Source organism: Mobula hypostoma, chromosome 3 (genome assembly GCF_963921235.1).
Source record: "Mobula hypostoma chromosome 3, sMobHyp1.1, whole genome shotgun sequence".
In the NCBI taxonomy this organism is placed as follows: Eukaryota; Metazoa; Chordata; class Chondrichthyes; order Myliobatiformes; family Myliobatidae; genus Mobula; species Mobula hypostoma.
The window spans coordinates 118,894,768-118,915,987 of record NC_086099.1 but is presented as its reverse complement, the minus strand read 5'-3'; the positions used below and the strand labels follow the sequence as shown (position 1 = coordinate 118,915,987).

The window sequence follows — 21,220 nt, the reverse complement described above, 5'->3', positions numbered from 1 at the left end:
GCCCATTCCTCCCATTTGTCTAACTCCTGCTGCAATCCCATTGCTTCCTTAGCACTACCTACCCCTCCACCTATCTTCCTATCATCCGCAAACTTTGCCATAAAGCCGTCAATTCCATTATCCAAATCATTGACAAACAACGTGAAAAGCAGTGGGCGCAATACTGACCCCGGAGGAACACCACCAGTCACTGGCAGCCAACCAAAAAAAAATTCCTTTTATTCCCACTCACTGCCTCCTGCCTGTCTGCCATTCCACTATCCATGCCGGTATCTTTCTTGTAACACTACAGGATTTTATCTTGTTAAGCAGCCTCATGAGTGGCACCTTTATCAAATGCCTTCTGAAAATCCAAGTAAATGCCACCCACCACCTCTCCTTTGTCCACCCTGTCTGTTACTTCTTCAAAGAATTTAACAGATTTGTCAGGCAAGATTTCCCTTCACAGAAACCATGCTGACTTTGACTTACTTTATCATTAGTCTCCAAGTACCTTGAAACTTCATCTTTAATAATGGACTCCAACAACTTCCCAACCACTGAGGTTATGCTAACTGGCCTATAGTTTCCTTTCTTTTGTCTTCTTCCCTTATTAAAAAAGCAGTGTGACATCTTCTAGTCCCCTGGAACCATGACAGAATCAAATGATTCTTGAAAGATCATGACCATTGCATCCATTATCTCTTCAGCAACCTCTCTCAGGACTCTGGGAAGTAGTCCATCTGGCCCAGGTGATTTATCCACTTTAAGATCTTTGAGGTTGTCTAGCACTTTTCCCTTTGTAATAGCAACAGCACTCACTCCTGCTCCGACACTCGTGGACCTCTGGCACACTGCTAGTGCCTTCCATAGTGAAGGCAGATACAAAGTACCCATTAAATTCACCTGCCATTTCTTCGTCCTCCATTACTACCTCATCAGCATCATTTTCCAGTTGCCCTACATCAACTCTCACCTCTATTAACTGGAAGAAAACTTTTGGTATCCTGCTTTATATTATTGGCTACTCTGTTCTCATATTTCATCTTTTCCCTTTGTATAGCTTTTTAGATGCCTTTTATTGGGTTTTAAAAACTTCCCAATCATCCAACTTCCACTCACTTTTGCTCCCTTATATGCCATTTCTTTGGGCTTCTGTGCAGTTCTTAACTTCCTTTGTCAGCCACAGTTGCCTACCCCTGCCATTTGAGAACTTCTTCCTCTGTGAAACATATCTATCCTGCGCCTTGTGAACTATTCCCATAAAGTTTAGCCATCTCTGCTCTGCCGGCATCCCCACCAGCATCCTCCTCCACTCCACCTGGGCAAGCTCCATTCTCGTGCCTCTGTAATTCCCTTTATTCCACTGCCATACAGATACATGTGAGTTATGCTTCTCCCTCTCAAATTGCAGTAAAAATTCAGTCATATTATGGCCACTGCCTCCTAAGGTTCCTTTACATTAAGCTCTCTAATAAGATGTGTATTACACAACGCCCAAGCTAAGATAGACTTTCCCCAAGTAGGCTTAAGCACAAGCTGCTCTCACAAGCCATCCCATAGGCACTCAACAAATTCCCTCTCTCAGTCCGACACCCAATCCTCTTGCATATTGAAATCCCCATTATAATTGTGTCATTAACCTTATTACATGGCTTTTTCAGCTCCCTTTGCAATCTCAACCCCACATCTTGGCTACTATTTTGAAGCCTATATATGATTCCCATAATGATATTTTTTACCCTTGCAATTTCTTAACTCCACCCACAAAGATTCAACATTCTCTAACCCTATGTCACCTCTCTCTAAAGAAGTAAATCCATTTCTTACCAACAGAGCCACATCACCGCATATGCCTTCCTGCCTCTCCTTTCAATACAAAGTATATCCTTTGAAGTGAAGCTCCCAACTATGGTCTCTGTTAGCCACATTGTAGTCTCCTGCTTGATGGTAGGAAGTCAAAGAGAATACTGGATGGATGAGTGGGATCCTTAATAATACTAAGGGCCCTGCAAATGCAGCACTCCTGATAAGTATTCCCGATGGATGGTAGGGAAACCCCTATGATCCTCTCAGCTGTTCTCACATTCTTTAGCAGGGACTTCTGGTCCGATACTTGACTGCTCCGATATCAGATGGAGATGCAACTTGTCAGGTTGCTCTCAATGGTACTCCTGTAAGACTCAGCTAAGATGGGGGGTGGGGGGGAACCCTTGCTTGCCTCCACTTCATAAGAAGATTGGGAAAAGCAAGGCTCCCACCTTCGTCTCCCCTGCATTGCATGAAGGAACTGGAATTTTATAAATGAATAGCTACATAATAAACCCAACAGAAGTCTACGAAGTACACATTTTCACATGCATGCCAGTGAAGCCAATTTCTAAACTAGATAATAAGACTAGGCTCTAAAGCTCAGTTGTCTGTTTATTTATTAACAAGTGAACAAATGAATTTCAGGGTTGTATATGTTGACATATATGTACTTTGATAATAAATTTACTTCGTATTTTGAAGTCTTTGAGGAGATCCAAATATACAAATATTAAAAAAAAGACCATACAGGATAAATCTACTAAATTTTGTTTGTTCATTTGTGCCATGTCATACGTCGTGGGTGATGATGGTCTTTCCATGACCCTGATTGATCTTGGCAAATTCTACAGAAGTAGTTTGCCATGCCTTCTTCTAAGCAGTGCCTTTACATGACAGATGACTTTAGCCATTATCAATAGTCTTTCGAGATTGTCTGTCTGGCATCAGTTGTTGCATAACCAGGACTTGTGATATGCACCAACTGCTCATACAACCATCCACCACCTGTTCTCATGGCTTCATGTGATCCTGATCGGGGGCGGGGGGGGTTAGATAAGCAGGTGCTACACCTTGCCCAAGGGTGACCTACGGGCTAAAAGAAGGAAGGAGTGCTTTATATCTCTTTTTCTAGAGACATATTTCCACCCCATGACCCAAAACTATAGTTTTAAACTATACAATACAGTATGCAGAACGCACGTTAAATGTCAGTGATGTACTTTTATAAATAGGAATAGCTAGTTCCAGTGTCAGGGGAGAAGATAAACAAGGATGGCATGCCAGTTTGTATCATACAGCTTAAACAGCATTTGTGAAATGTGAATTTAATATGGATGCCATGGATTACCAAGATCAAATCCAACACTATATAATTTAAAGGAAAGGTAAGTAATAGTGATTATTAGCACAAAGGTAGCAGACTGCTTCACATTAAAAAATAACACTGGCTCACCATTCTTTACCACTCTCAAATCTACCTCTCTGAAATGGCTATTGGTTCAGAGGCAGTTGAGATGTGTGTATCAAATGCTGGCTTTGACTGTAATAACGACACCTCAACATAAGAATAAATTAAAACTACACTTGTAGCTTGCAGGCAAATTAGATAGGTTTTCAGAAAGCTTGCACTGGCAACATGTGTTTGAATGCTCCTGCTGTGCTGTATAATTCTAATGCAATTCACTCTGCAACCTTGAGCCTTTTTCATACTGAGAGCACAGTGTTAATAAATACACATTATAAGTTAAAAGGATAGTGCTTCAAAAACAGGTCTTCTACCTAACTGCAGTTTGTTCTGAGCGAGCACATCATATATTAACTTGTTAAATAAGCTGACATTAGTACTCCTTGCAACAAGCAAAACAATCATGAATGATTTGGAACCTATTAAAACATTACAAAAAGTTGAACAGAGAAAAATATAGGGAGTGCAAAAGAAAATGCTTCGTACAGCTCTAAGGTGCCAAGACTACACTGTTCAGGCTGGGTGCAAATATGAAGCTGTCTTTTTTTTTACTGAATCAATGTTGTTGGTAATTTATTAACAGCTTCAACTGTTTGTGTTTCAGCTTGTAACACTCAAAAAGCCCAAAAGAGCTGGCTGTAGGTTTCATATAATGAATAATGCTTCAGGCAGATGGAGCCTGTCAGCCGTGATTGGCAACTCATCTTGGAGAAGGAAAACTCTAATCTCAAACCTCAGTTGCCTTGTGACTACCCCCATTCACAGGGAAGGCTTGGGAGTGAACCCCAAGGAAAAAAAACTGGAACTGGAGTCCCTAAGGCAGTCCTACGTTGAGTTCAAAGCTGACTGGCAACTTCTGCGATGCTGCTAGTGCAAATCTGTATACGTCTCTACTGTTCCTTTGGATTCATCAGCTGCGTTGAGAGGGGGAACCTGCTACATGGGCAACAACTTGCTCTCGATATCATACTGCCCTGGCTTGCGTATAACAGCTAGGACACAACATCCATGATCAATCCCGTCCAATGGAGGTCCCCAATGCTTCACGTTAATACTTCCTTTCAGAAAAATTGTGCTTATGAAGACATCTTTACAACGTCAACTTCAAAATGAATTTATCAAATAACACTCTTCAGAAACATATATCTTATGTGAACCATATAATTATCTACACTAAGCTATGTTAATAAGTAATTTTCTCATTAAAATTTATCCAAAATTTTCATGTTAATACAAGCTAAATAATAACTGGAAAACTTCTTTCGTTTCAAGTATCAAAGAAAAAGTCAGACCATATCTTCTTGTCTTTTATGATGGAAAAGTTCTGATCCCAGCTTTTCCAGCTCCAAAAAGTGAGGCAGTTGTGGATAAACCGCCTCACTACAATGGCATCAAAACCACTGAACTCTAGGGTGCAGAGGGTAAGTGAGATAAACGTTCCACTTCCTGTCCCAGAAAAGAGAGGCTTGGACAGACTATAGACACCAAGTTGAAGCACTGGCTCAAATCAAGCACAAGCCAAGCAAATTACAATGGCAATAACAGATTCATAGGACATAGAAACAGGAACAGGTCTTTCAGTCCACAATATTGTTCCGAACCAATTAAATTAGTAATCAAATGGTGAACTAAATTATACTCTTCTGCCTACATAATATCCAACTCTTCCACTTTCCTCACATTCATATGCCTATCTAAATGTCTCTTAAAAGTCTCAAATGTCTCTGCTTCTACCACCACTCCAGGTAGGGCATTCCAGACATCTAACACTCTGTGTACAACACCTGCCCCTCACACCTCCTTTGAAATTACCCCATCTCACCCTTTGATATTAGACATTGCAACCCTAGGAAAAAGATACACCCTATCTACTCTTATCTATATACTACTAAAACTCTTATGCTCTGTCTGTCTGTTTGTGACCTCCAATTAGCGCAAATAGTGCATTACAGTGGCACTTTTTTTGGCTCAATTGAATTAAAATGCGCTAACTTACAGAATGCAGGCAAAATTCAGGGTTATATATTCGTATAGAATTGCTTATTTGCAAAAATCAACAGGCTCCCTTTTAACCCGAGAGCCGATCCGCCATCAGGGAAATCAGGACGCGACAGCCCGACGCATGTGCACGGCCAGCCTCAGCAGCGACACCTACCGGAGCAAAAGGGCAGGGCAGCTCTATTTCGAGGGGTCACATTCTGCTAATCACCATCAGCATGTGCAGGATTGGGACAGATCTAACTGCCACCCATCAATAAGAGATAATTAAATCTTATTGTAATGACATACTTTGAGATACCCATAAAACCCTTTGCTGCAGTCAAAGCACAGCGGTGACTATATCACGTCTATTTAGGAGAGTGTCAACCACATCATCAAGAATAATCAGCATCCTTTGATGTTACAGCTTCGTATCTTCTATCCAGCATTAGGGTAAAAAAAAATGGTCAGCCTAATTATGCCGCGTGGAAAGGAAAGGGGAACATTATGGTCAAGAGATGACACCAAACGTCGTCGGGAAGCGGCAAGGAGAGGGAGAGAACAAGAATCAGATGAGGCCAGGGCCGCACGACTCCAGGATCAAAGAATCAGGACAAAAAAAGATTAAAGAAGAAGAGACAGAGGAGGAGAGACATGCTCGTCTCCAGGATCAGAGACAAACAACAAACTGCAGAAGAGGTGAAGGGACGGGGGATGAAAGGGCTGCATGTCTCCAGAATGACAACGACAGGCACAAGGGTGGCAGATAAACCAGAAATGATGCCATCAAAAGTGTCCTTCGTTAAATGAGGAGCAGCTATATTTGCTTTGCTACACGTTGTTCTTCTTTAATAAACTGAAGTTTTCTACTTCAGTTTCCAAAGCAAAGCGATACCAATAGCATTCAGGAAAACTTAATGTTCATTCTGGCCACATCAAACTGCACTACTCTTCTCTCAAAGGGTACCCCAACGGGTCACCCCGTTGTCTAGTAATCTTATAAATCTCCCCTTAGACATCGTCACTCCAGAGGGAAAAAACCCAAGTCTCTCCAACCTCTCATTATAGCACATGGCCTCTAATCCAGGCAGCACCCCAGTAAACCTCTTCTGCACGCTTTCCAAAGCCTCAATATCTTTTGTATAATGAGGTGACTAGAATTGTCTACAATACAGTCGTCCCTCGGTATCCGCGGGGGATTGGTTCCAGGACCCCCTGCGGATACCAAAATCTGCGGATGCTCAGGTCCCTTATATAAAATGGCATAGTATTTGCATATAGCCTATGCAGATCCCCCCCATACTTTAAATCATCTTATAATACCTGTAATACCTAATACAATGTAAATGCTATGTAAATAGTTGTTATACTGTATTGTTTAGAGAATAATGACGCTTTGGAGGAGGCCAAAAATACTAACTTTAGGATCTGCGAAGGTTGAGGGCTGAGGATCTTCAAGCGTTGAAGGTCGAGGCTTCACAATTGCAGATGCTTTAGTTAGGAACATTGTTATAGGAAGCTCTTCTTTTTCTTTGCATCATCAAACAAATCTTGCAGTGGTTGTAGGCATGTTGTTATCCCTTGGGTGACAGGGAGGCTTCGTTCCATTGAAGGATCGTACTCGAGGATCATATCCTTTAACACTTGCGCGTGTTGAAAAACTGCTGCAAATTTTTCAAGTGTCCAAATTGATGGTTCTACCTCCTCTAAATCTTCTGCATCATCATCTCCTGCAGAGGATTTCAGCAGATCTTCGAATTCCTCGTTGGTAAGGGTTTCTCTATGCTCTCCTATGTGTTCCTTGACATCATCCTTGATCATGTCAGAGAAGCCTTCCCCACCAACTTCCCTTGCAACATTCAAGATATTCCTGACTTCTGCATCAATAGTGGGGAAGCCCCTGAAATCACTGACTACCCCACTCCTGGAATTTTTTTTCGAATATTTTCGATCCGCGGTTGGTTGAATCCGCGGATGCAGAACCCACGGATACGGAGGGCCGACTGTACTCAAGATGCAGCCTAACTAGAGTTTTATAAAGCTGCAATATAAATTACTGACTTTTAAACTCAGTACCTCAACCCACGAAGGCAAGCATGCCAAATGCTTTCTTAACCATCCTATCAACCTGTATAGTCACTTTTTAAGAGCTATAAATTTGGATTCCAAGATCCCTCAGCTCATCAACACTGTTTAAGGTCTTGCTCTTAATAGTGTATTGTCTCTTTACATTTGACCTACCAAACTGCAAAACTTCACAATTAGACAGGTTAAACTCCATCCGCCATTTCTCCATCCATATCTGCAATCGATCTATATTCCATTGTATTCTTTGCCAGTCTTTTACGCTATCTACAACCCCGCCAATCTTTGAAATCTGCAGCACATTACAGGCCCTTCAGCCCACAAATTTATGCCGACCATGTTACCTATCCTAGAAGCTGCCTAGAATTTCCCTGCCGCATAGCCCTCTACTTTCTAACTTCCATGTACCTATCTAGGAGTCTCTTAAAAGACCCTATTGTATCCACCCCTACTACCTTCGCTGGCAATGCATTCCACACACCCACCACTCTCTTACCTCTGACATCCCCCTTGTACCTACTTCCAAGCACCTTAAGACTATGCCGCCTTGTGTTAGCCAATTCAGGCCTGGTGAAAAGCCTCTGACTATCCACACGATCAATGCCTTTCATCATCTTATACACCTATATCAGGTCACCTCTCATCCTCCATCGCTCCAAGGAGAAAAGGTCGAGTTCACTCAACCTATTCTCATGAGACATACTCTCCAATCCAAGCAACATCCTTGTAAATCTCCAAATCTCCTCTGCACTCTCTCTATAACATCCACATCCTTCCTGTAATGAAGTAACCAGAACTAAACACAGTACTCCAAGTGGGGTCCAACCAAGGTTTTGCATCTGCAAATTTACTAATCCACCCTTCTATATTTTCATCCAGGTTACCTATGTACATCACAAAAAACAGAGCTCCCAGTACAGATCCTACAGAACACCATTAATGACAGACCTCAAGCTAGAATAAGACCCTTTGACCACTACCCTCTCTTCTACGGGCAAACCAGTTCTGAATCCAAACACCCATTTCACCATGGATCCCATGCACCTTAATCTTCTAGATGAGCCTCACATGAAACTCTTTGTCAAACACCTTACTAAAGTCTATGTGGACAACATCCTTCATCAATTATCTTGTCAAAACCTCAGTGAAATGCCCGCACAAAACCATGGTGACGCTTCCTAATTAGGCCATAGTTTTCCAAATCCTACTCCTTAGAATTCTCTCCAGTAAGTTCCCTACCACTGGCATGAGACTCACTGGTCTGTATTTCCAGGATTATTCCCAGTACCCCTCTTGAATAATGGAACAACATTAGCTATTCACCAGTCCTCCGGGACCTTGTCTGTGGCCTGAGAGGTCATGACGATATTGGTCAAGGCCCCAGCAATCTCTTCTGTTCCTTCTCTCAATAACCTGGGATATATCCCATCAGGCCCCAGGGACCTATCCACCTTTATGCTCTTTAAGAAACTCAATATTACCCCCTCCTTTACCTCTAAATGCCCTAGCCTATCAATTCACTCAGCACTGGTCTCCCTATCTTCCCGTCTCCCTTCTTGGTAAATAATGAGGTAAAGTACTCATTAAGAACCTCACCCACATCCTCTGCATCCAAGCGAATGTTTCCCCCTTTATCCTTGGGAGGTCCTAACTTCTCCCTAGTCCTACACTCTTGTTCTTGTTGTATGTATAGAATGCCTTCAGATTCTCTTTAGTGCTACTTGCCAAGAACTTTTCATGGCCTCTCCTGGCTTTTCTAATTCCCTTTCTGAGTTGTCTTCTGCCTTCATTATGATCAAGTTTGATTCCTAAGCTTTACATACCTTATTCTTCCTGACTAAATTCATTACCTCACTCAACATGCAAGGTTCTCTTACTTTGCCATCCTTGTCCTTCCTTATTACTGGAACATACCTGTCCTGTGCTCTGTGCAGTTGGTCTTTAAACACACTTCACATGTCAGATGTGAACTTGCCCAAAAACAGCTGTTCCCAATTAACTATCCCTAGTTCCTGCCCAATTCTCTCGTAATTTGCCTTGCTCCAATTTAATACTCTCCCACAAGGTCTATAGTAATACTTATCTGCAGTTATCTTAAAACTTAAGATTCCTGGTTAGATTTTAAACAAGCTCAATTTACCTCAATGATGCAAACAATAGGACCAACTTTATGATGTGTACCAGAAGATATCCTTGGCAGTCAGCAATAACTGACTCTTTCAGATCATAGGACAAACGAACTGGCTTACATTCATGTTTGCCTATCTTCCATTTATCCATCCAAGAGGGCACCTATACATCATCTCTTATCTATTTAAATGCTACGCAACATAATAAAATTACATAACTAGAGAATTAAGCAGCACTAATGTGAGCTGGGGTTCCTGGATGGATAGTGTCACATTTGTGGTTTCTGGCCATCTGACCTAACCCAACCCAGGCATAGACAAAGAGAAAATCTGCAGATGTTGGAATTCCAACCAACACACACAAAATGCTGGAGAACTCAGCAGGCCAGGCAGCATCCATGGAAAAGAGTACAGATTACATTTCAGGCTGAGACCTTTCATCAGGACCTGAGTTCCTGGGCTAAGTAACTAAAAGGAAAAATGTAGTCCTGCAGAGCTATCTTCTTTGAGTTAAACAATGGTGTAGGAGCCACATATCTGTTTTCTATCCAATGGAGCCATATACAGTGGCATGCAAAAGTTTGGGCACCCCTGTTCAAAATTTCTGTTACTCTGAATAGTTAAGTGAGTAGCAGATGAACTGATCTCCAAAAGTCATAAAGTTAAAGATGAAACATTCAATTCAACATTTTAAGCAAGATTAGTATATTATTTTTGTTTTGTACAATTTTAGAGTGAAAAAAAGGAAAGGAGCACCATGCAAAAGTTTGGGCACCCCAAGAGATTTGAGTTCTCAGGTAACTTTTACCAAGGTCTCGGACCTTAATCAGCTTGTTAGGGCTATGGCTTGTTCACAGTCATCGTTAGGAAAGGCCAGGTGATGCAAATTTCAAAGCTTTATAAATACCCTGACTCCTCAAACCTTGTCCCAACAATCAGCAGCCATGGGCTCCTCTAAACAGCTGCCTAGCACTCTGAAAATTAAAATAAATGATGCCCACAAAGCAGGAGAAGGCTATAAGAAGATAGCAAAGCGTTTTCAGGTAGCCCTTTCCTCAGTTCGCAATGTATTTAAGAAATAGCAGTTAACAGGAACGGTGGAGGTCAAGTTGAGGTCTGGAAGACAAAGAAAACTTTCAGGGAGAACTGCTCGTAGGATTGCTAGAAAGGCAAATCAAAACCCCTGTTTGACAGCAAAAGACCCTCAGGAAGATTTAGCAGACTCTGGAATGGTGGTGCACTGTTCTACTGTGCAACGACACCTGCACAAATATGACCTTCATGGAAGGGTCACCAGAAGAAAACCTTTCCTGCATCCTCACCACAAAATTCAGCATCAGAAGTTTGCAAAGGAACATTTAAACAAGCCTGATGCATTTTGGAAACAAGTCCTGTGGACTGAAGAAGTTAAAATAGAACTCTTTGGCCACAATGAGCAAAGGTATGTTTGGAGATAAAAGGGTGCAGAATTTCATGAAAAGAACACCTCTCCAACTGTTAAGCACGGGGGTGGATCAATCATGCTTTGGGCTTGTGTTGCAGCCAGTGGCACAGGGAATATTTCACTGGTAGAGGGAAGAATGAGTTCCATTAAATACCAGCAAATTCTGGAAGCAAACATCACACTGTCTGTAAAAAAGCTGAAGATGAAGAGGATGGCTTCTACAACAGGATAATGATCCATAACACACCTGAAAATCCACAATGGACTACTTCAAGAGGTGCAAGCTGAAGGTTTTGCCATGGCCCTCACAGTCCCCCAACCTAAACATCATCGAAAATCTGTGGATAGACCTCAAAATAGCAGTGTATGCAAGACGGACCAAGAATCTCACAGAACTAGAAGCCTTTTGCAAGGAAGAATAGGGAAAAATCCCCCAAACAAGAACTGAAAGACTATTAACTGGCTACAGAAAGCGTTTACAGGCTGTGATACTTGCCAAAGGGGGTGTTACTAAGTACTGACCATGCAGGGTGCCCAAACTTTTGCTTCGGGCCCTTTTCCTTTTTTGTTATTTTGAAACTGTAAAAGATGGAAATAAAAAAGTAATCTTGCTTAAAATATTAAAGAAATGTGTCATCCTTAACTTTATGCCTTTTGGAAATCAGGTCATCTTTTACTGGCTTAGCAACTCACAGTAACAGAAATTTTGACCGGGGTGCCCAAACTTTTGCATGCCACTGTATTTATTTTGTCTACATTATATTTTATGGCATGTTTATTATGGTAATCGGTCACATGGATTGGGCGTAGTAAAAACAAATTAGCAGAGCTACATATTCATGCTTTGTCTTCATTTAGTTGATCAGATTAGTCTACTGGAGAGGGGTTGAGGCAAGAGGAATGATATTATTTTGTTGACCACTAATTATTGTTATATGTTATTGGAATGTCTAAATATGCTAATTAGTTGTGCTAACATCGTTATTGGGATGCTAATTAGATTGCTAATTCAGACACGATTAGACTGTTTAGGCTACGTCCACACTACGCCGGATAATTTTAAAAACACCGGTTTTGAGTAAAAACGACAGGCGTCCACACTACGCGTTTTTCAAAATATCTCTGTCCACATGAGACGGATATTCGGGCGAAGCTCCTCCTACTGGGCATGCGCAGGACACACAGAAAACAAGCGAACAGGAAACTGTATACTTGGTGCGCATTTGTCCAGTTAAAGAGTAGAAAAACTTGAAAGGAATTGCTCTTGGCTCTCGCGCAGGAGGACTTAAAACTAAAAAAACAAATACTGCAGCGTATGGAGGCAACCAACAGGGAGTTTACGGACAGTATGACCCGGCTGATGACGAACATTGAAAAACTGACTAACTCTGTTGCATTAATAAAGCACCTTGTTAAATGTATAAAACATGTCTGCATTAGTGTCATCTTGTATTTCCATGCAATGTTACATTAGGCTGTTATACATCTATTGTCAGAGAAGTACTTGCATAAATAGGTAAACCACCTTCACACAAGCAAGGACAGAAAACAGGGCAAAGTGAGTATACTTATTTATTCAGTAAGCTATGGGTCAAAGTATTTGGTGAGTACATTTCTAACTCTTCTAGCTTCAGTCTCGTTGCCGTCTGTTCTGAAATTGTTAGGTTATGTGGGGGGTTGCGTTCAAGAAAACAACGAAATGCCGCGCTGCGGCCATCTGTTCTGGCACGTCATGACAGCATTTTTAAATAGTCAAAAAAGCTCACTTTACAATTTAACTCTCACGCTGTTCACACCAACTGCGCATTATAACAGCCGTACAGCAGTGCTTGCGCAGTACCAAGCAGAAGCAGAAAAAGCATTGTTGTTGTGGTGTTGTCATGACAGCGTTTTTATATCTCTGCGTTTACCCCGTACACACTGCAACGAATATTAGGCATTTTCAGATTTATTCACTCTGGAGACATTTTCTGAAAATCTCCGTTTTCGGGGGATGAAAACGCCGTTTCAGTGTGGACAGAAGGTCAAAACGAAGAGAAGAAGCTTCGTATTATCCGGCATAGTGTGGACGTTTACACTCTTTGAATGTTAATATCACTATCAGACCACAAGTTAGACCATTATATCCGAAACTTAACTTTTTTTTTAGTTGGTGTAGATTATTCATCTTTGTTGGTTTCACAATATAAGGATCAAATGTACCTTTTTGATTTGGAAAGTCATTATTTGGAAGCACTTTATACAACATTGTGTACCCTGACTTAGTCTCTCAGAGGTTTTGGTTTGTTTTCAAGAAAAAAATGGGAATGTGCAGATTTTGAGGTGTGGTGATTGGTGACACCAGAAGCAGATCACAAACAGTGGTGACCCCAGAAACAAGCATCTAGAACTTAAAACGGCATGAAGTCCATTTAAATCCTCCTTTCAAATCAAGCAAAGTATTACTTGAGTAGCAGTGGATCCAAATATGGAATTACCTAAGTATCAGGTGAACCTGGGGGTGGAGCATCACGAGTTTGGATATATACAAGACCATAAGAAAAGGAGCCCATCATTGGGAGGAGGAGAAGATGGTGGCGTGACGTAGCGTGCGCGGCCTCTCTGGTGATGAATATCTGTAATCTGTCAAGTAGGAGGCCGTGCACAATTCTAATTTGGTGGAGGCAGACGTGAGAGCACGGAGGAACATCTGGTGAAACTTCTGAAATGCCTGCTTCGCTGCCGCTGCTACTGTGTGATCCGAAATCTCCGGAGGGGAAGGCCCCGAATCCTCGGCTTTGCCTGTTGCTTGGCGGCGGGGGCCGGGGTCGAAGCGCTCGGCAGAAATGGTGCTCGGTGCTCGGTGTCGGCGGCTCGAAGTTTTCGGATGGACTCAGAGTCGAACTGTGGTCGGGTGCTTCCAGGATGCTGCATCGGCAAGTTTGCGGCGCTAGAGGTTCATGGCAGAGAGAGTTTTCTCCCTTCTACCATCTGGGTGAGATGATAGGCTATCGGGACTTTGAGACTTTTTTTTACCGTGCCCATGGTCTGCTCTTATCAAATTACAGTATTGCTTTGCACTGTTGTAACTATATGTTATAATTATGTGGTTTTTGTCAGTTTTAGTCTTGGTCTGTCTTGTGTTTCTGTGATATCATACTGGAGGAACATTGTATCATTTTTTAATCATGCATTTCTAAATGACAATAAACGAGGACTGAGTGTCCTCATAATCTAAAGTCTGCTCTAGCATTCCATCATGGCTGTATTATCCTTTTCAGTCCCATTCTCCTGCCTTCTCCCCATAATCTTTGATGCCCTTATTAATCATGAACTTATCAACCTCCACTTTAAGTATACCCAATGACAGCCTCCACAGCTGTCTGTGGCAATGAATTCCACAGACTCACCACCTTGCTAAAGATATTCCTTTCTCACCTCTGTTCTAAAAAGCTGTTCTTCTATTCCAAGGCTGTGTCCTCTGGTCGTAGAATCCTCCACTAAAGGAAATAACTTCTCCAAATCAATATTCAATAGGTTTCAGTGAGATTCACCTCATTCTTTTAAACTCCAGAAAGTGTTGGCCCAAAGCTATCAAATGCTCCTCATACATTAACTCTTTCATTCCTGGTATCATACTCATGAACCTCCTATGTATATTCTCCAATGCCAGCACATATTTTCTTAAATAAGGGGTCTAAAACCACTCACAATATTCCAAGAGCAGTCTGTCCAATGTCTTATACACCCTCAGCATTACATCCTTGCCTTTATATTCTAGTGCTCTCAAAACACATTGCATTTGGCTTCCTTACCACTAACTCAACTTGCAAGTTAGCTTTTAGGGAATCCTGCACAAGGCCTCCCAAGTCCCTTTGTGTTACTGATTTCTGAATTTCGTCCTCATTTAGAAAATAGTCTACACCTTTATTTCTTCAACAAAAATGCATGACCACACACTTCCCTACACTGTATTCCATCTGCCACTTCTTTGCCCATTCTCCTAACCTATCTAAATCTTTCTGCAAGTTCTGTACTTTCTCAACCTCATATGCAAAGCCATCAGATATAAAACCAGAATTAGGCCATAAGGCCAATCAAGTCTGCTCTGCCATTCAATCACGGCTGATATCTCTATTTTTGGGAAGAGTCAGTCACTTACAGTTGGAAAAATTCTGTAATGCACTATTTATTGTCGACCAGATGGGAACTTTGGGCCTGGCCTCCCATCAGAAGATGTACCAGGAAGCATTTCAGAAGAAAAAGCATACTCCTAGTAGGGCACAACTGGTGAGATGAGTTTAGGTGGCTTGCCAGATGCTTTAAATCTTAAAACCAATGCAGTAGAACACAAATGGAGACCAATATGATAACTGCTACTGTTGGCCCTTCTTATCAACAATCAAGAATACATATACCAGTGAATTTTAGTGCAAAAAAATCTAAAAGAAACATCCACCCATACAAAACAATATTTTGAACTGAGCAGCAAGGACCCATCATTTTAAGAACATACACATCAGCTAAAATCATGCAAACATAAAATGTAAATAGCTGGGTATAATTTTGGAAAGAAAGGCCAGGACTGAGAAGCTATGTTTAAAATGCTGAGGAAACTGGAATACAAGCTCTGGGAACAACCTTGTACATGACAACCAACAAGAAAGAAATATTTTTGCGGCAGTCATGTCACTTTAATATTATTATTGTGCTACTAACAATGAAATTGATAAAAATATAAAGATATGAACATGTACTCTGATTTATACTTTATACTTTATTGTCGCCAAACAATTGATACTAGAGCATACAATCTTCACAGCGATATTTTGATTCTGTGCTTCGCGCTCCCTGGAGTACAAATCGATAGTAAGTATTTAAAAATTTTAAAAATTTAAATAGAAAATAGAAAAGGAAAAGTAAGGTAGTGCAAAAAAAACCGAGAGGCAGGTCCGGATATTTGAAGGGTACGGCTACTGAAAGGAAACAAGTTTTCCAATTATTACTTAAGCTTGTATAAGCAAGAAATTTGGGGGTACGTTGATGATTTAAAAAAAAAGCATAGCTTAGAAACAAAGATTTATGTACACTGAAAAAAGAACAGCTATCTGGGGTTCTTAAGAGTGGCACTAATGCTATTGAAATCTAACCTCTCCTTTCAGTTTCACCGAAAACAGGCAGGATCTGAACTGGTTCAACCAGAATACACTTGGAGAAGCTGTTGTTGAGGTCCAGTTGAACATTGTGGCAAGTGTGCTAACCCAGTAGACATGGGTAATAAAGTTTGACATCTGTTTAAACATTGCTAATTCTGTTCCAAAGATTCAGAGAGTATTTATCATCAAGGTATGTATGCAGTTTACAACACAGAAATTCGTGTTCCCCAGACAGTCACGAAACAAAGAACCAGGAAACCAACCCATTCAAAGAATAACATCAACATCAAACCCCTTCCCCCCATGCACAAAACAAAATTGCACAAATGGTAACAAAATGAAATGAGTGAAAACACAGAATATAAAACACAAAATCAAAAAGCATTATTTCAGTTCAGTTCAGTGCTCATTATCTGCAGTCTGCCCCAATTCAAAAATCGCTCAGAAGTAGTAACAAAAAAAAAGGAGTGAACAGAATTAGAACTAGAAACTAGAACACATCATCATAAACTTGAATTAGAGTCCAAATCTACAATCCGCAACAATTAACCCTTGCTCTGGCCCCATTCACCGACAGGAGAGAAAGGGGGGGAGAGAGAGGGAGGGGGACGGGGAAGGGCAAGAGACCACCACACAGTATTGTTTTTCAGAAATAACCTTAACTGCTCTTTACTAGATTGATTACAGATTCAATTACTGATTGCCACTTAAGATCAAATTTGCATTTCTTATATGTATCTAACTTCCATTTCACAATCACTGTAATTTAAATTCAAGATTATATTATTTTTCAGATCACCTTCGTTAGTTAAACTGAAATATTTTCAAACGAGCAGGATTTTGCTTTGATTACGATCATCCATATTGTCATGAAATTTTCCCTTCAGACCAATTTTTAGTGTTCACTTTAAACAACATTTCTCAATTTAAGCGTAGCGTTATTTTGAAAGCTGTTTAAACACTGACAATATTGCCTAACAAAAAGGCAACTCATTGCTAAATTAATACCATCTTGTATTATTTGATAGAAATTTAGGATTACTACAATAGAATTCCTACATATCCTGGGCTGAGCTAAAATACCAAGTGATGGGCTAAACATGCCACCACATCCAAGCAATTTTTCTCCTGATGGCCTCCAATTATCTCACCAATCACTACAGAAGCAGGGAAGAGGAACAGTTGCTCTTCACACATTTTAAGAAATGTTCATATTAATAAATATCCACTCATACATGATGCATGTGTACACCAGCACTGTTGTCATCAAATAAGTACTTTTCTCAGGAATTAAAAAAAATGCTGAGCTTGTTAATTGATGACTGGGTTATGAAATCTCAGTTCTTCAGTACTTTTAAAGGCACTACTGATGCAAAATAGATGGTTCATTTGTGCTGAGCTGTTATTCTATTAATAAACATTGTTTAATGCATTAATTGTTAATTCTCAAGCTGCCAGCAGGTTAAGGTAAATTCCAATTGCTCTGGGCCAATTGGTTTAATTATCAACTTACAATGCAAAGGACATATTCCAATTATAAATCTAATTAAACAAAGGTAATTACTGTGTTTTCTTTCAAAAAGCTATCAACCTGCAATTCCGATTTTCAAGTTAAGGCAAGACAAGGGGTAAAAAAAATCGAGGTCAGTCTCAGCGCCGCTGGATACATCCTACAATTTTCTCTTATTTTTCCTCCAATATAAATTTAAGACAATGCCAAGACGACTTAAATACATCTTTTTATTAGATAAAAATTTTTGAAAATAAATCAATTTCTACTAATCCAAGGAGGACAATGCTACAGATGGTGTATTTTTCATTTCTGGCATCCTGTGTTCAGTTAAAAGGAACATACTAAAATTTCCACGTTAATGTGGAAGTCCTCCTACCAGCCCATATGCCTGGACTTGCATCTCCTGTTCTAGTGGCATTCAGAATTATACCACAAATTAGTGCTGAACATAATGTAATTTAGCGTTAGTCCCTAGTGCAACTCAGAAACTGATCAACTATTTCACACAGAACCCTTAAAGCTAAAAAAAAGTTCTGTATCTCTTCATTCTGGAGTGGATTTGCATTTGTGCCAGAGGTGAAAAGCAGATGGCTGATCACCTGCACTGACATGTTCCTAATTCTGGCATTAAACCCATTTGTATTACTTCATATTAATACAAAATTTTTCTCTTCTCTCGACCAGAAATAAATGGCATTGCTAGGAACATGCTGCTGGCCTGTGAGAGTAGCCTTCTATCTCAATCCAGGCACATCCAGGCTCAAGACATTAGGCAAGAAGACATAGTGCCTTGGCTTGCACTGGAAGTTAATAAATGCAACAGAAAAACCTTGCTAGGTAATACGACACATTCAAGATCTTACTATCATTCAATGTTCTGTGGATATCATATATTTGTGCGTCAGTCAAAAACAAATATAAAAGCTTAGTGTGTAGTCGATCACTAATGCAGTCCAATTTAACTAACAGAAGATCTACAGAAATCCAAGTGGGACACGGAGCAAGAACTGACACTCCCAGTGTGCCATGGGCACAGAATTGTTTAAATGGAATAATACACTAGATTTCAAGAACATGAAAACATGGCAAACCTACTGCATTATATAATGAAAGCACAGTTTATTTTTACTAACTTTCCACTGAATATATCCATCTCAATATTTGTTTTCTAAATAAGCATCGTACTGATAATCTAAATTACTTCCAAGGATATCCATGTAAATATGAAAACCTCAAACCTCCCAAAACAACTTCTTTGCTGTCATTTTCATTGATTTCTAATGCTGAACTCCCCTCAAAGGAGCAATTTGTCAATCTGCAAAATATTGGTTCTGAACGTGCACTGTTCAGCAATTCCACCTCATTTACATGGAAAGGAATTGTTCTGAGAGAGTTAAGTTAACTTCCAGATAATTTCCATTTCTAACTGAATTGAATCAATTATCTAATTGGTATCTTCAACGTGCTTAAGACATGCTGAATGTTAAATTCTGTGTATTTGCTACAGACATTTATAGACATTGAAAGATTTACAATTTTTATAGCAGCTGGTGGGGGCGATACTTAATCAGCAGTCCAAATATTTCTGAAAGCAGGACCTACCATTTTTTGGGGGGAAGTTCTAGGTTCCATAGGGTCTTACCAATCAGGAGCTGACTTTGGGAAGCAAGTTGCCTTGTAAGTGCAGGCATGGAAGAAGTGATCATGGGTTGAACAGGCTGGATATATGTATTAGACAAATTCTTGCAACAAAATGCTTCACCTTCAAATGAAGTTTTATATCCTGGAAATCAGAACGGGGTTACGGAAGTAATACCAATGCTCAAAGTCCCTTTTCTTTTGATTAGGTAAATTTTGCACTACATTCTGTTTAAGCTGACAGTTCAACAGAACACTTTCCAATTTTGGAATTTGGTACATTTTGTTTTAGTTTGAGGATGAGGGTCCTCCAATGAAAGTAAATTCTAAACAGAATTCCACAAGACTTCACCATTTTAACACATCTGGATCCGTAAACTGGTCAGGCAAATAAATGCCTTGCTCATGACTTTAATACTAAAGTGTACATATGCTATTCTTACTTTGTTTAAACTATACAATGCAAGTCTAAAATTAGTTTAAAAATATAAAGATTTTGAACTACAGTGTAATTTACATGCATTCACATAGACATTCTGGATAACTGCACTCTGACTAACTACAACAATGGCATGCTGTGATCTACCAGAAACATAATCACCTTTATGAAGTCCCTTCCAGATTTTATTTTCCATTCTGATTCATATACATTTAAATAGGTTCCCGGACCTAAAACAAAGAAAATATACAATAAGCAAACTGATGACCAGACACTTAAAACCAGTTGTAAATTACACTTATGCCACCAACTACAAAAATATCATTATATTGAACAAACTGGACAGAGAGAGAGCACAGGAGCTCCAGTATATTTACACATTTGGGAAAATATCAAGGATGAAGTTGTCTGCTTCACTGGCATCACATTCACTCCATGTTCAATGTTGCCTTAACCTTATAGGCAGTATGCACATATATGTGATTAACGGCAGCAACTCACCAACATCACATCCATAATTAAGCTCATAACCTAGAAGGACAAGGGCAGTGGACATGTGGGAATACCAAGACCTCCAAATTTCCTTCTACGGCACACATCGTCCTGATGAGGAAACATGTTGCCATTTTTCAACATTAGTAGCTCCAAATTTTGAGTATCCTACCTATCATTGTGGAAATAGCCATACTGATAAACGGTTGTTCAAAGTGCTGGCTCACCACAAATAAATACTTACCTTGCTAACAAAAGCCACATTTCTGAATAAATAAGTGACTTTGTTTCTTCCTGCCTTCCTAGATTAGGCTGTATTAACATCTCACAACACTTTTGCAACTCAATTTCATCATCTTCTCTTTCCTCCCCATAGCTGCGCCAGTTTAGGCCACCCCTGGGTTATGAACATCTAATTTATGAACACCAGTACATATGAATGAAGTCCCATAATATTAAATTCAGAAGTACAATGTACATATATGCATTCATTTCTACAAAACTGCAGAATTAGTTTCTTCTCTTTTTCCACTTAATAACTGCTATTTCTTATCAGTCATTCATTACAATACTGTGGAATATGGTTACCATATTAAGTGACTTTTGTGTATTTTTTGCCATGGACAAATTGACTTAAAGGCATATGTAAAACACAACCTGTTACCCAGGGATGGCCTGTAATGAACTGCCAGCAACATAATTTTGAGAGAATGTTGTGTGACCACTTAGTGCTGAGGTACACAGCTGGCAGCAGCATTCTAGCCAGCATTGTTAACAAGGCAATTGTAGGGAATAAGCAATTCTCGCTTCACGTGTTGATAAAGTTCCTGGATCCAAGAATCACATGAATCACTTGCTGTGAGATATGACGGAGGCTGCACAATCCCTCTCTGTTTGGTTGCAAATTAGTGCTTATTGACCACTGGGCTGGTCACTAGGGCAAAGTCTCCAAACTGGGGAAGCTGTGCAGCCAAAAGAAAAATGTAGAGGAAGGGAGAAGACAGCAGCCAATGATTCAAAGTACATTTATTATCAAAGAATGTATAAATTATACAACCTTGACATTTGTCTGCTTACAGGCAGCCATAAAGCAAGAAACATGAAAGAAC

The 21,220-nt window shown here is 40.1% G+C and overlaps 1 protein-coding gene across 1 annotated transcript in view; it reads right to left on the bottom strand.

The window, feature by feature from the left end:
* The window catches only part of LOC134344218 (AT-rich interactive domain-containing protein 2-like), a 378,430-nt gene that overhangs the window by 120,761 nt on the left and 236,449 nt on the right, over nucleotides 1-21,220 (bottom strand). Inside the window, exon 6 of the mRNA XM_063043648.1 lies at nucleotides 19,782-19,849. Within this exon, the coding sequence (XP_062899718.1) occupies nucleotides 19,782-19,849 (68 nt within the window). The remainder of the gene's footprint in view (nucleotides 1-19,781; nucleotides 19,850-21,220) is intronic.